Below are 14,551 nucleotides of genomic sequence, written 5' to 3' on the forward strand. Positions count from 1 at the left end.
GACTGGGACAGTTGACCTTCAACAACTACAACCAACTTCTTTTGTGCAAGATTGAACTCCAGTCATTAGATTTTTTTTCTTTGATGCCCATTGATTTCAGCTTTACCAGGGCTCCTTGATGTCACACTCTATCAAATGCTGCCTTGATGTCAAGGATGATCACTTTCACCTCACCTCTGGAATTCAGTTTGTTGGTCTGGGTTTGGACCAGATGATGAGATCTCTCCCCGGTAGTCCCCTGAGAAGTCCAAACTAGGCATTGATAAGCAGATTATTGGTGAGAAAGAGCTACTCGATAGCACAAGTCCCTTACAGGTAGGGGAGTACATTAGGGAATATGGAAATTGCAGAGAAATTAAATGAATATTCAGTGCCTATATTTGTGGAAGACTACACAGAAATCCTCCCAGAAGTACAGAGGAATACAGTTCTAGAATAAACAAAGAGCTCAAAGAAAATAGCTTTAGTAACAAAATAATACTGGAGAAATTATTAGAGCTTATAAATTTGCAAGACCAGATGACTTGTATTCCAGGGTTTTAAAGAAGGCAGCTTAGTGTGGATATTCCAGCTGACATCTTCCAAAACTCCTTAGATCCTAGAGTAGTTCCCACATATTAAAAGGTAACAAACATAACCTCACTATTTAAGAAAAGGGGGAGAGAAAACAAGGAACTATAGACCAGGTAACCTAACAAAAGTAGTAGGGAAAATATTAAAATCTACTATTAAGGAAATGGTAACAGGACACTTGGAAAATAGTAATAGCATTGGGCAGAATCAACATAAATTATGAAATGAAAATGACATCTGACAAATTCATTTGAATTTTTTTTTGAGGTTGTATCTGGAGAATAGAAAAGGGTAAGCCAGTTGATGCGGTGTATTTAGACTTTCAGAAGGCCTTTGATTAGATGCCTTACAGAGATTGTTAAACAAAATTAGAGCACACAGTATTGGGGTCTAATATACTGGCATGGTTTGAAGATTGGTCAACAGACTGAAATGAGTAGGAATAAACAAGCCATTTTTAGGCTGAGCAGCTGCATCTTGTGGAGTGCCACAGGGATCGAAGACGGGCCCCAACTATTCACAATTTGTAACAATAATTTAGATTAAGTAATCAAGTGTATATTATCCAAGTCTGATGATGATACAAAGCTAGATTGCAATTTGGACTGTGAAAAGGATGGAGAGGATTTGGGTAATACAGATAAACTAAGAGCTAGGAGATGGCAAAAGCAATATAATTTGGAAGAATGTGAGGTCATCCACTTTGGTAGAAAACAGAAAGATGGAGTTCAATTTTTAGATAATTTAACTTGAGAAATTGAAAAGTGTTGCTGTTCAGAAGGATTTGGGTATCCTGTACATGAAACGTAAATGTTACATGCAGTATTCAGCAAGGAATTAGGAAGGAAAACAATTTATTCCAAATTGATATGAATAGAAGGCACAACTTGCTCCAATTATACAGGGCCTTGGTGAAAGCACATCTGCAATATTATGTGCAGGTCTGGTCTCCCTACCAAAGAAAGGATGCACTTTTAATCAAGAGACTACAGCAAAGGCTCACCAGATTGATTCCTGGAATGGCAGGTTTATTATACAAGGGCCAATTAAATAGACCAGCCCTGTACTCTTACAGTTTAGAAGAATAAGAAATAATTTCACTGAAACACACAAAATTCTTAAGGGATTTGACGGGGCAGATGTAGAGTTGATGTTTCCACTAGCTAGGGTGTGAAAAACCAGGGGCTACATTCTCAAAATAAGGGGTTGGCCATTCTGGATAGAGACAAGAAAAAAGATATCTTTACTCAGGGAGTCATGAATCTTTGAAATTCACTACCAAGTGAGTTCTGGAGGCTTAGTTACTGAGTATATTCCAGGGAAGAAATCAATAGAGTTTGGGATTTTAAAAGAATCAGGGGATATAAAGTTAATGAAGGGAAATGTCCTGAGGCAAAAGGTCAAGCCAGGATCTTAATGTATGGTGGGGCAGGTAAGTGTGGCCAAATGACCTCTTCCTGCTATTTCTGGAAATAGATACAAAAAACCCAAAATTTAAACCACTCCTAGCACTTCACAAGAACATTAAGTTTGAACTGACATTTATTCCTAACTACAGCTGACAGTGCTTTTCTGCTATTTTGTAATTCCTTCATTCCACTTTATAACAACTGTGACAGATGATCATTGCACACACAAAATAACCTATATAACTTCCACACAGTAGGTTTACAATTCATTTCATATTCTTATAATTCTGTACTTTTTGACAGGAGCAATATTCAATCTTTATTAAGAGATGGAATGTCAAATCAAACAGACCCCACCCCCTCCCTCACATGCTATTATACACTGTGTTCTAATATATTTAATAGTGGCTGTTGTGTTTGCATCTTTAGATTTTGACACAACGAAGGTAATAAAAATGGAAAAGTGACCAGAATCAGGATTAATTGGGAGGTCTGTAAACTAAAGCTCCATTGTTACTGGCTCTGGAATCAGTAAAGAAAATCTAGCATACAAAAGGTTAAATAGTTACTTGATTGGAAGTGCAGAAGTTGTCTCAAGAGAAATTCAAATTGAATTTAAGCGCAAATACGGTAGTTTTTTTCCTCGACAATTTGCATTGAAAATGTCAGAACATCTAAATTCAAATCACGCGACACGAGAATCAGAGCTAAAGTTTTCTAAATTCATGACTCCCCATTTCCATGAAAAAACTCAGACTAGAATCATATTCACTCAAAGAAAATGATGTACTCAGCCCTCACTTTAGTGGCTTTCTTGCTGCCTTTGATTTTCTTGATCTTGGCTTGTGCCAGGTTGATCCGGTCACTGATAGACCTCAGGCGAGTTTGGTTACTCTCCACGTTTTGGGAAACCCTGTAACAAGACATCCTGTTATTAAGATTTTCTCCTAAATGGTGAAATACCATTATGAAAAATGTATTTGCCATGACTCAGTTATGATGCATGTAATTAATGCTAGAACAGCTAAATGGATTCAAATTGGTTAGATAGAGAACAAGAGGTTCAGTTCTGGGGTCAGTTCTGTCTTCTGCAGACAGGTTTAGAAGTATACAGATGGTCCCAGAACAGGCATAATAGTTAACTCTTTAGAAGACCATTAAAAGCTGCAAGGAAGATCAATATTGAGAAAGTGGGCTAAAAGGTAAATGAATTATGACTTTAATAGGTTTGACCCAATGCAATTTGGATAAATCACCTCACTCCTCACCACACGATATTATACTCAGAATTTAGGTCAGCTCTGTGTAATAGTACAAGGATTTATGGGTACAGGTTCACAAACACTACAAGGCAAAACTCTGGTTATTAAGGTTGTTTAAGGAAAGAAAAATGGGTGTTTAAAGTTTCGGGCTTAGGTATAGAAAAGTGAAAAGGTAATGATCAGCCTATACAAAACCTGAAAATCTGAACTCCAACATCATTCCACCACATGCAATGCAGTGTGATGTGATAATCTCCATCTAGCCAAATTAGTGCAGCTTCCAAGGCCAAGACATTCAGCGCAAGGCACCTAGACATTTGGGTTCCCCCCCACCTCCATACCATGAATGCTGTGTACACCAGCTGATTCCCTCAATTATTTATGATTTATCCCTCAATTAATTACAATTTATATTAATGACATGGAGGTGGGGGCAGAATTAAGGTATCCAAGTCTACCATGACATGAAAATAGGTGGGAGGGCATTTAGCGATGAGGATGTTAGGAATCTGCAATAGGATATAGATTGGTTGCCGTTTTCACCCTTTCACTCAACCTAAGTTTTGTGTGGGTAAGTGTGAGATTATGCATGTTGTTTAGAGGAACTTAAAAGCAGACTGTTAAAAGAATGATTACAGATAGGTTCAGAGCCATACAGCATAGAAAAAGGCCCTTCAGCCCATTGAATCTGCACCAGCCATCAAGCACCCATTTACATTAATCCTGTACCAATCCCATTTTATTTTCCCCAAATTCACCTTCACACAAAGAGCAATTTACAGTGGTCAATTAGTCTACCGGCCCACAAGCCTTTGGGATGTGGGAGGAAACTGCAGCACCTGGAGAAAACCCACACAGTCAGCGAGTAGAGGGATTCCAGGTATTCATGTGCATGGATTGCAAAATATCAGCAGGCAGGTGCAGCAAATGGAGGTGAGTGGCACATTGGTCTTTATTGCAAAAGGGTTGGAGCCTAGAAATAGGGGACCGACCCGGGTTCAATTTCGGCCGCTGTCTGTAAGGAGTTTGTACGTTCTCCTCGTGTCTGCATGGGTTTCCTCCGGGTGCTCTGGTTTCCTCCCACATTCCAAAGACGTACGGGATAGGAAGTCGTGGTCATGCTATGTTGGCACCGGAAGAATGATGACACCTGCGGGCTGCCCCCAGAACACTCTATGCAAAAGATACATTTCACTGTGTGTTTCGATGTACATGTGACTAATAAAGAAATCTTATCTTATTTTTTGTTACAATTGTTCAGGGTGCACCTGGAATACTGTGCACAGTTTTGGCTCCCTTACTTAAGTAAAGATAGACTGGTATTGGAGGCAGTTCAAAAGAGTTTCACTAGGCTAATTGTTGGGATGAGAGGATTGTCCTATCATGAGCAGCTAAAGAATTTTGATCTATATTCTTTGAAGTTCAGAAAAATGAGACGAGGTTCTATTGAAACACTTAAGAACTTTTTCTTGTAGAGCGTGGTGAATCACTAGAATTCTCTACCTCAGAGGGTTATGGAGGCTAGATTATTGAGGGTGTTGAGGGTATTCAGGGTGTATATTGAGGGTGTCCACAGGAACTAGGATATAAAAATAGGATATAAATTCCATAGGAACTCCACTAGTCACCAGCAACCATCCTGAAAAGGACCCTTCATCCCCATTCTCTGCCTTCTGCCAGTCAGCCAATCTTCTATCCATGCTAGTACCTTGCCTCTAAAACCATGGGCTCTTATCTTGTATAGCAGCCTCCTATGTGGTACTTTATCAAAGGCCTTCAGAAAATCCAAGTAAATGATGTCCATTGACTCTCCTTTATCTAACCTGCTTGTTACCTCCTCAAAGAATTCTAACAGATTTGACAGGCAAGACCTCCCCTTAAGGAAACCATGCTGACGTTGCCCTATTTTATCATGTACTTTCAAGTACTCTGAAATTTCATCCCTGATAATGGACTCTAAAATCTTACCAACCACTGAGGTCAGGCTAACCAGTTTATAATTTCCTGTCTTTTGCCTCCCTCCCTTCTTAGGATGTTTTGTTTGCTATTTTCCAGTCCTTTGGGACCCTCCCTGACTCTAGTGATTCTTGAAAGAACACTACTAATGCCTCCACAATCTCTTTAGCTACCTCTTTTAGAACTCTAGGGTGTGGTCCATCTGGTCCAAGGTACTTATCCACCTTCAGGCCTTTCAGCTTCCCCGGCACCTTCTCCTTAGTAATGGCCACTACACTCACCTGTGCACCCTGACTCTCTTGTTACTGGTGTCTTCCACTAGGAAGACTGATGCAAAGAAATAAGCTATTTTTATTCTCTGCACCAAAACAGGTAAAAATTTGCAGACCAGAAGTAAAGATAAAGGCAACAGTGAGGTGGCAGACAACATGGGGATATGTTACATCAAAGGCAAAAGATGATATCATTGTTGTGCCACATTCATGCAATATCCATAGTAAAGTTATCTCCAGGAACTTCTGCTCTGCTGGCTGTGATTAGTTTTGACAGCAACTCAGTTTTCATATCCTGTTTCTGTGTTTGGTTCTTTTGAGTTGCATACCCTTATGATTTTCAAGCATTCAGCAGAATCTGCCATTGGTATTTCTGGATCAGCTGGAATGTTAATTACTCTTGCAATCATTGCTAATGCTAATTACTCTTGCAATGTTCCTGAAACCTTAACATTCATGTAAAATCTGATGATCTTTAATACCCAAAGTTTTCTATTAAGCAAATTAAAGACTATGTTTTTGCAAACAATTCTAAAAGAGAACAAACATGTTAACATTTACACAAGAGAAACAAAGGACTGCAGATGCTGGAATCTAGATGAAAAACACGATGATGCTGGAGGAACTCAGCAGGCCAGGCAGCATCCGTGGAGAAAAGCAGGCGGTTAACGTTTCGGGTCAGGACCGTTCTTCAGGACTGAAGATAGGAAAAGGGGAAGCCCAATATATAGAAGGGAAAAGCAGAACAGTGATAGGTGGACAAAAGAGGGGAGGTGGGGTGGGCACAAGGTGATGATAGTTAGATGCAGGTAAGAGATAGTGATAGGCAGGTGCAAGGGAGGAGGGCTGTATCTTACCCTGTATCTACCTATCACCCACACCAATCTCAACACACCAATGAAATCTGAATATTTACAAAATACAGGTCTTATTTCCATACTGACTTGTCCATTTTATTTTCAAATCTTAGGTTTTCAGCAAGAATCTTCAAAATATGATAAAAATCAGTCTTTCTGGACATTGCACATCTTAAATTTAAAAGTATAACTGCCACCACAGTTCAACTCGGTAAAGGTAGGTAGTGGGGAGAGTTCAGTCCAATACCAATAATGTTCCAAGTGTGCTAGGCTGGATGATCACAGCTAAAGCAAGGATCCATCAGTGATGCTTGAAAGGGAATTCTTTGTCATTACAAAACTGGGTTAAGCAAACATACCTCAGGCAGACAATTAAATTAATGGCAGAAACTAGGCACATAGATTGTCCTGACACCGAAAATGAGGTGACAGGGGACGATTTGTGCTAAAAGAAATTCATCCCAGAAACAATTCAACATCAAATAAAAACAGAAGATAAACATGCTTCAGTGTTTCATAAATTGCTGCTGAATAATACTGCTGTTGGAAACTTATTGCACAAGTGATCACTGTGCAAACTTTCTACTCCTTACAACTGAAGTGATAGCCATAACCTAAATACTTGCCCAAAATTGAGCTTTAATGTTGAATTTTAGATGAAGATCGACAGTTCTTAGGTTAAGTTTCGAGAAAATCATATCCAGTGAGTCAGAGAAAGGATCAGTTGAAGATTAGGTTTCCATTTATTGTACCCCAACTGCAAGTTTCGAACCTACTCTCAGGAGCGCTCTCCTATTTGAACCAATTCCATTTCTTAACAAACAAGATAACAAGTTAAGTCCCCATTTCTTCATGAACTAATTCCCACTGGGAATGATATATGGAAAAGTCAACCTAATCAGATTTATTTCCCTTATTTCTTTGTGGATTTAAACTCTGCTTCCTGTCATCTTTCTTCCTCAAGCTTCCTTCTGGATCTCTATAAGTGAGAAGCGATCTCTCATTCCCAACTGTTAATCAGAGTTTTCATCCAAATCCAATGGGAGCAAACTAAATGCAAACAGCACATAATGTCTTTTCACAGAACAAGACCATACAGCTCATTGCGTTCATCCCCCTTTCCAACTCTTGGACAATATCCCTGCAGACAACTGCACATCATGTCCATATCAAATCTTTTAAGTATGGCAAGGGTTTCTACTTTCACTTTCCTTTTCTGGAGATACTGAAGGACATCACTGATCTGGTGAATGGCTTCCTTGTGAAGCAAGTCTGATATGATGAAGTACTGCTGCATCATTTTAATTTAGTGTTGGAAAACCAGAAACAGGAAAAGAGTTCCAGATCTTTCTATGAAGAGAAAAAAAAATCTTGACCTCCAAGATTCTTCCAATTACCATAAATCTATGCCCACTAGTTACTGACATTCCGCTAAAGGAAATAGGTTCTTTCTGTCCACTTTAGTTTGGAGCCTGGACTCAATTTTATATTATTTTAGATCATACCACTATGAAAGACAGCACCTGTGTATTCGAGTTACATTAGATTGCAGAATATAGAGTACAGATGTCATAACAGATATACAAGAATATGGGAAGCATTCCCATGCCAATCCACTACTTATGCTGTCCACTTATGCAATCCACTACTTCTACTTATCATCATCTTGTGCCCACCCCACCTCCCCTCTTTTGTCCACCTACTGCTCTGCTTTTTCCTCCTACATATTGGGCTTCCCCTCTTCGGTCCTGAAGAAGGGTCCTGACCCAAAACGTTGACTGCCTACTTTTCTCCACTGATGCTGCCTGGCCTGCTGAGTTCCTCCAGCATCATAATGTTTTTCACTTATGCTGAAACTTCATCTGAGTTGTCTTTGTCTCTAAGTTTTATCCACCCAAATTCTTCCTGAAATTTTTCTGTTTTAACTTACAATTTGACCAAATTCTGCTACCTATTGACTCTCCTTGCAGATTTCCATTTGTTTCTTGTTTCCTAACACAAACAAGTGAAGACCTTCATTCTTCTGAAACTTTCAATACCTCACCCATCCAAAAAAATATATTAAAGATCAGCAAAGATCACTGCAATCTATCCAAGCAACCTAAGTTTTAATGCAGCATCCAGCAATACCAGTTGTATCCCTCCATAAACATTTTCTTCACCTTCTTCATTTCCAGATATAATCAAGTCCCCTTTCTTTGGCAATCCATTTCACACATTAGCCATATTTTGTATACTAAATTTACTTCTTTTAACTACCGCATTAAAGACTATTATCCATCAGCTTTCAGCCTCTGAGTATTGCTCTTCCATTCTTTTGTATCAGAGGTGAGGCTTTTTAGCTGGCTTGGCCTCAAACTCTATAATTTTCTCCCTAAACCTATCTATAAAAGTCTCTTTAAGCCCACCTTTATGACCAATTCTTCATTAGATGCTTGATATTCATTCCTTCACCTTAACATGCCTGGAAACATTAGAAAAATACTTCTATTTATGTAGCACTTTTCACAGTCACAGAATGTTCCATATCACTTTACATGCAGTTCTGTACTTCTGAAGTATATTCTCTGTTATACAGATCTGGGACAATTTGGCACAGATAATGGGTTTTAGAATGAGGGATGATATTGGGCAGGACATTGGGGCTAACTCCCCTGTATGGACAGTACTGAATAAATGCAAATATTAATTATTGCTATGCACTACAAGCTATAGAAGTCCTAAACAATCTCACCTCACTAGCTTGTTTTCAACGAGCCCAAGTGTAACACAAATCTACCAAGATATTTTCAAGGTCCATACCTAGTGAACACATCATTGGAGATTTTCTGGAGATACTGAAGGGCATCACTGATCTGGTGGATAGCTTCCTCTCGACGCAAGTCCGACTGGATGATCGGAACAGTGTATACCTGTCCTTCAGTGAAGTACTTCTGCGTCATTTTAATTCAATGTTGGAAAACTGAAAACGAGAAAAGTTAATTACCATAATTTCCTATTGACATAGGAGGTCATTTCAGCCCATAAGTCTACATCAGCTCACAAGAACAATCCCATTCCCCCACTGGTTTTCTCTATAACCTATTCTCCTCAAATTCACATCAATTTCTTCATTTCTTCCCTCCCCCCCCCCCCCCCCCCCCCCCCCAGATTCTACCACTCACACCTATATGGTTGGAACAATTACAGTAGCCAATTAACCTACCAACCCACACTACTTCAGGCTATGGGAGGAAACTGAAGCACCCAGTGGAATCACAGGGATAACATGCAACTTCTACACAGACATCAGTGGAATTTAGGATTGAACCAGGGTCATTGCAGTTGTGAGGCAGCGGCTCTACTGGCTATGCTACTGGTACAGGTGCTGCTGCATGGCTTAAGTAGAGTAATGGCTGTTCATTCAAGTTTTTTTTAGCAGAGAACTGTTGACTTCTGAGATATGCAACAAATTCAAAGTCAGGTTTATTGTCATATGCACAAGTACATGTATCCGCAGGTGCAATGAAAAACTTACTTGCAGCAGTATCACAGGCACATTGCATCATACAAGCAGCACTCATAAGAAAAAAACATAAACATAAATTATACTACAAGTCCATTGAAGTGCAAATTGGTCATAGTGTTGGGTTGTGCCAGTTGGTTCAAGAACCGAATGGTTGAAGGGAAGTAGCTGTTCTTGAACCTGGTGGTGTGGGACTTCAGGCTTCACGTTGAGTTCAGAGGTCCAAAATGAATGCAGATTTCCAAAAACCATCTGAACTCAAATGCACAATACCCATCTCACATGATACATATCATCTGAATCCATTAATTAAATGCCAGTTATTTGTAAACAGTTGGTTCCTTCATATGACAAGGAAACATGTATAAACATCCACTAACACCATCTGCCCACGCCTAGGTAAGGAGAAGGCAGCAGCATTGACCTGGTCGGTGAGGGAGTGCACTCGACCCTCTGGTCCCAACACTCAGGACCAACTGTTGAACCTTCCTCTTCAGGCGATTCCTTTCAGCGCATGCGCACACCCACCTTGGGCCCACAGGCAGCTTCCTCGCGCATTATTTACGTTCACGCTAACAAATTTGGCTTGTGAAGCTGGCTGTGTCTCATGCTTGTGATTTTGGTGCCATCGTCAACTCAGCCGCAGTCCCATACACCCATTCATTAACCTCTATCCCCTGTTCTAACCTCCGTCACCTCACCTCAGGAAATGAGCCCGCGCCTGCGCATCGCTTTACATGTTGTGCGCATGCGTATACCACATCGCTGGCCAGAAACCGCGCCCACAGCCCTGCCGGGAAGCTCCACACTCTTCCCGCCTCTTACTGGACTGCTCAGTGGATTGATTAGTAATTATCTTATATTTTTGGCTCCTACTTTTTATTTCACATAACAATGTACTTATCTCCATACCTACTCTATCAAAATCTTCTGTAGTTTGAAAACTTCTATCAGATCATTCCTGTCTTTTTTTGGGGAAAGATTAATTTGTTCAGTCTTTTTAGATAGTTATAACATCTCAGCTCTGGTATTGAAGATGTTTTTCTAATACTTTATAACATTTTAAAAATATGGAGACCAGACATGTTCACAATATACCAAACATAGTCTAAACAATGTGCTGTATAAAGCCCAACATGCCTGCTCTGCTTTAAGAACCATAGAATATTTATGATAGAGATGGATGCCATTTGGTCCATTTTGTTTGTGCTGGTCAAGAAAGGGATATCCAACCTAATCCTACAATCCTACAGAAGAAATTAAATATAGTATTAAAGGAAGAGACATATAGAGTTGCTAGAACAGCACCAAGCCTGAGGATTGGGAGCATTTTAGAACTCAGCAAAGGAAGTCCAAGAAATTGGTTTAAAACAAAATGTAGTTAGGATATGAGAGTTAAGTGGCAAGAAACCTAAAAATGGACTGCAAGACCATCTATATATCTACAAAAAGGAATAAATTGGCAAGTGCAAATGAGAAAGACAGGAGAATTTATTATTGGGAATCAGGACAAGGTAAAGAAAGTAAATACTTTGTGTCTATCTTATTGGAGCAAGGGACAGAAAACCTGCCAAATATATAAGAGAACGAAGGGCCTAGTGAAGATAAAGAAACTGAGGAAATTATTAGTAAAAAATAAAGTACTGGAGGTGTTATAAAGGGCCTTAGTGAGACTACACCTTGAATAATAGTACAACTTTTCTTGCCTATAAAAGGATATACATGCCCTGAAGGAAGTGCAACAAATGTTCACCAGACTTTTCCTGTAAGGGGAGAGATTGCATAGACTTTGTCAATAGTCTCTAGAATGAGAGGTGGTCACATTGAAACAAAATTCGTACAGGGCTTAACGGGATGCAAGGAGGACATTTCTTCTGGCTGCGTTGTCTAAGACCAGGGGCCATAGTCACAAAATGAAGAGGTAGCCATTTATGATTCAGATGAAGAAAAAATTCTTCACTTGGAGGCCGGTGAACCTTTGGAGTTCTATCTTGAGAGGCTGTGAAAGATCAATCACTGAAGTCATTCAAGACAGATTTCTGGATATTAAGAGAATCAAGGAATATGGGATAGCACAGGAAAATGGTGCTAAGGAAAGCAGATCAGCCATGGGCTTGATGAATGGTAGGGTAGGCTCAAAGGGTCAGATGGCCTGCTCCTGCTCCTAATTCTTACAGAACTAGGTCAATGACCCCGTAGGTCACAGTTCTTAAAGCATGCACTCAAGCAGTTTGTAAATATGATAAGAGTTTCTGCTTCTCACATTCTTTCAAGCAGACCCCTTCCACTTTCTGGCTAAAAACATTTATCCTCATCTGCCCCGTAGTCCTTTTACTAATTACTTTAATATCTCTGTTACCTGGGATTTGACCCCTCTGCTAAGAGAAATAGGACCTTCTTACTCTATCAAGGCTCCCCGAATTTTATATACCTCAGCCAAGTGTCCATACAAGTTCCTTTGTTTCAATGGAAACAACATCAGAGTATCCAACCTGTCCTCATAGCTAAAATTTTCTAGTCCCGACGACATCATCATAAATCTCCTTTGCACCCTCTCCAGTCCAATTACCTATTTCTTGTAATAGAGTCATAGAGTTATACAGCATGGAAACAGGTCCTTCTGCCCAACTCCTCCATGCTGACCAAGTTGCCTACCTGAGCTAGTCACATTTGCCTATGTTTGGCCCATATTCCTCTATTGTAATTGTACCCATCCCTACCACTTCATATGGCAGCTCGTCCCACATACCCACCACCCTCTATGTGAAGAAGTTGCCCCTCAGGTCCCCTTTAAATTATCCCCCACTCAGCTTAAATCTATGACCTCTAGTTTTAGATTCCCCTACCATGGGAAAAGGACTGTGACCATTCACCTTATGCCCTTCATGATTTTATACATCTCTATAAGGTCACCCCTCAGCCTCCTATGTTCGAGGGAAAATCCCCAGCCTATCTGGTCTCTCCTTATAACTGAAGCTTTCCAGTCCCGGTAACACCCTGGTGAATCTTTTCTGCACCCTTTCCAGCTTAATGACATCCTTTGTATAGCTGGGTGATCAGAACTACGCACAATATGATGACCAGAACTATACCTCATTTTCACCCCATGGTCTAGCTAATGTGTTTTCTGGCATAACCTCTCTCCTTTTCTATACCTTGGTAAATAAAGGAAAGCATCCCTCAAGCCTGTTTAATCACTTTATCGACCTGTTTTGTTAACTTTAATAATCTGTAGACACACATTCTTAGGGTCTGTCTGCTCCTCCATGTAACTCAAGATCCACACATTTATTGTATATTCCTTTGCCATTTTGCACCTCCTGGTGGATTATTTCACACTTTCTGGATTAAATTTTGGATTAAATTCCATTTGCCATTTTTCAGCCAACTGCCCAGGTCAACTGTATCTTCTTCAGTCTAAAGCTTTTGTCTTCAGCTACATGATCAGCTACATGATAATTTATTGTATCATCTGCAAACTCCTTTATCATGTGCACTACACTTATGTCTCAATTATTAATATATATTGCAATAAGCAGGGGACTGAGCCCTGTGGGATTCCACATATCAGCCTTACAGTCACAAAAGCACCCATCAAACTTTTACTTCCTGCCTCTGAGCCAATGTTGGATCCAATTTGCCATTCTCCCTTATATCCCTGGAGCTTTTTTTCTGACTGGCCTGTCATGGGACCTGGCCTTGCTAAAATCCATGTAAACTACATTGACCCTCCTATTACCTTCTCAAAAAACTGAATCAAGTTAGAACCTTTCTTAACAAATCCACGCTGACTGATCCTGATTGATCTCTGTCATTCTACATGAAGTTTTATACTATCTCTTAGAATTGATTCCAATAATTTGCCCACAACTAAATTGGACTTAATTACCCTGTGAGTACTCAGTTTATTGCTTCTTCTATTTTAAAATAATTGTACGGTAGCAGTCCTCCAATCCTCTGGCAACTCTGTTATAGCCAGGGTGGATTGAAAAGTTATGGTCAGAACCTCCATTATTCCTCCCCCCCATCCCTTGCTTCTTTTAGCAGCCTGGGATTTATTTCATCCAGGCCTGATAATATATACATTTTCAAAGATGCTAAACTCCTTAAAAACTCTTAGTTCTATGTCTTTTGAACTTCAGTGCTTTGTTTTATTCTTATGGCATTGTTAACCTCCATTGCTATTTTTAGTGATTTCTGTATGTGTACCCCTAGATCCATTGTTTTCAGATCCTTCAGTTCCTCTTGCCATTTAGATTTGTCTTCTAAGGGGTTTGTGACTTTCAATTTTCTTGACATTAAAATGCATTATCTTGTACCTCTATCTTGAATGCTGATTGTTGCCTTTTCAGTATTTTGTGTTCTTTATTATTTCATTGTGGGTAAACCACTGGGCAGACAGATTTGACATCTAGACAATAATAGAGAAAGCTGTGTGGACTGCCAAGATGAATTTTGTACAATATCAGGAGGAATGCCCCATGAAAAGAAATAACACTTGAAAAATTGACCACATAAACTTGTTGAGAGATAGTGGGACAAGCATGGGAAACCCTGAAGAAAGTTAGTGGGTTTTAACTCAGCAAGATTATTGGATTTTACTTTTAGGGTTGACATCCAACACAGTGCAACAGATGCAAAAACTGTCCACGTGACATTGTCTCTACTTCGGTATTTAAAGAGCCAATCCAAAGAAGGAACTAGGAGTGTTGGAGTT

General features: G+C 39.7%; 1 protein-coding gene across 2 annotated transcripts in view; it reads right to left on the bottom strand.

Annotated features, from left to right (window-relative positions):
* Positions 1-10,660, bottom strand: part of wash1 (WAS protein family homolog 1) — a 28,413-nt gene extending 17,753 nt beyond the window's left edge. The window contains exons 1-3 of one of the 2 annotated variants that reach the window (XM_052030430.1): positions 10,536-10,660; positions 9,132-9,291; positions 2,784-2,895 (exon numbers count right to left, since the gene is read on the bottom strand). In XM_052030430.1, coding sequence (XP_051886390.1) covers positions 2,784-2,895; positions 9,132-9,271 — 252 coding nt within the window. In that variant the 5' untranslated portion in view covers positions 9,272-9,291; positions 10,536-10,660. Of the gene's footprint in view, positions 1-2,783; positions 2,896-9,131; positions 9,292-10,362 lie in introns of both variants that reach the window. The other variant, XM_052030429.1, reaches the window with a different exon arrangement.
* Between the last annotated feature and the right edge of the window lie 3,891 nt (positions 10,661-14,551).

Source organism: Pristis pectinata, chromosome 15 (genome assembly GCF_009764475.1).
Source record: "Pristis pectinata isolate sPriPec2 chromosome 15, sPriPec2.1.pri, whole genome shotgun sequence".
Classification (NCBI taxonomy): domain Eukaryota; kingdom Metazoa; phylum Chordata; class Chondrichthyes; order Rhinopristiformes; family Pristidae; genus Pristis; species Pristis pectinata.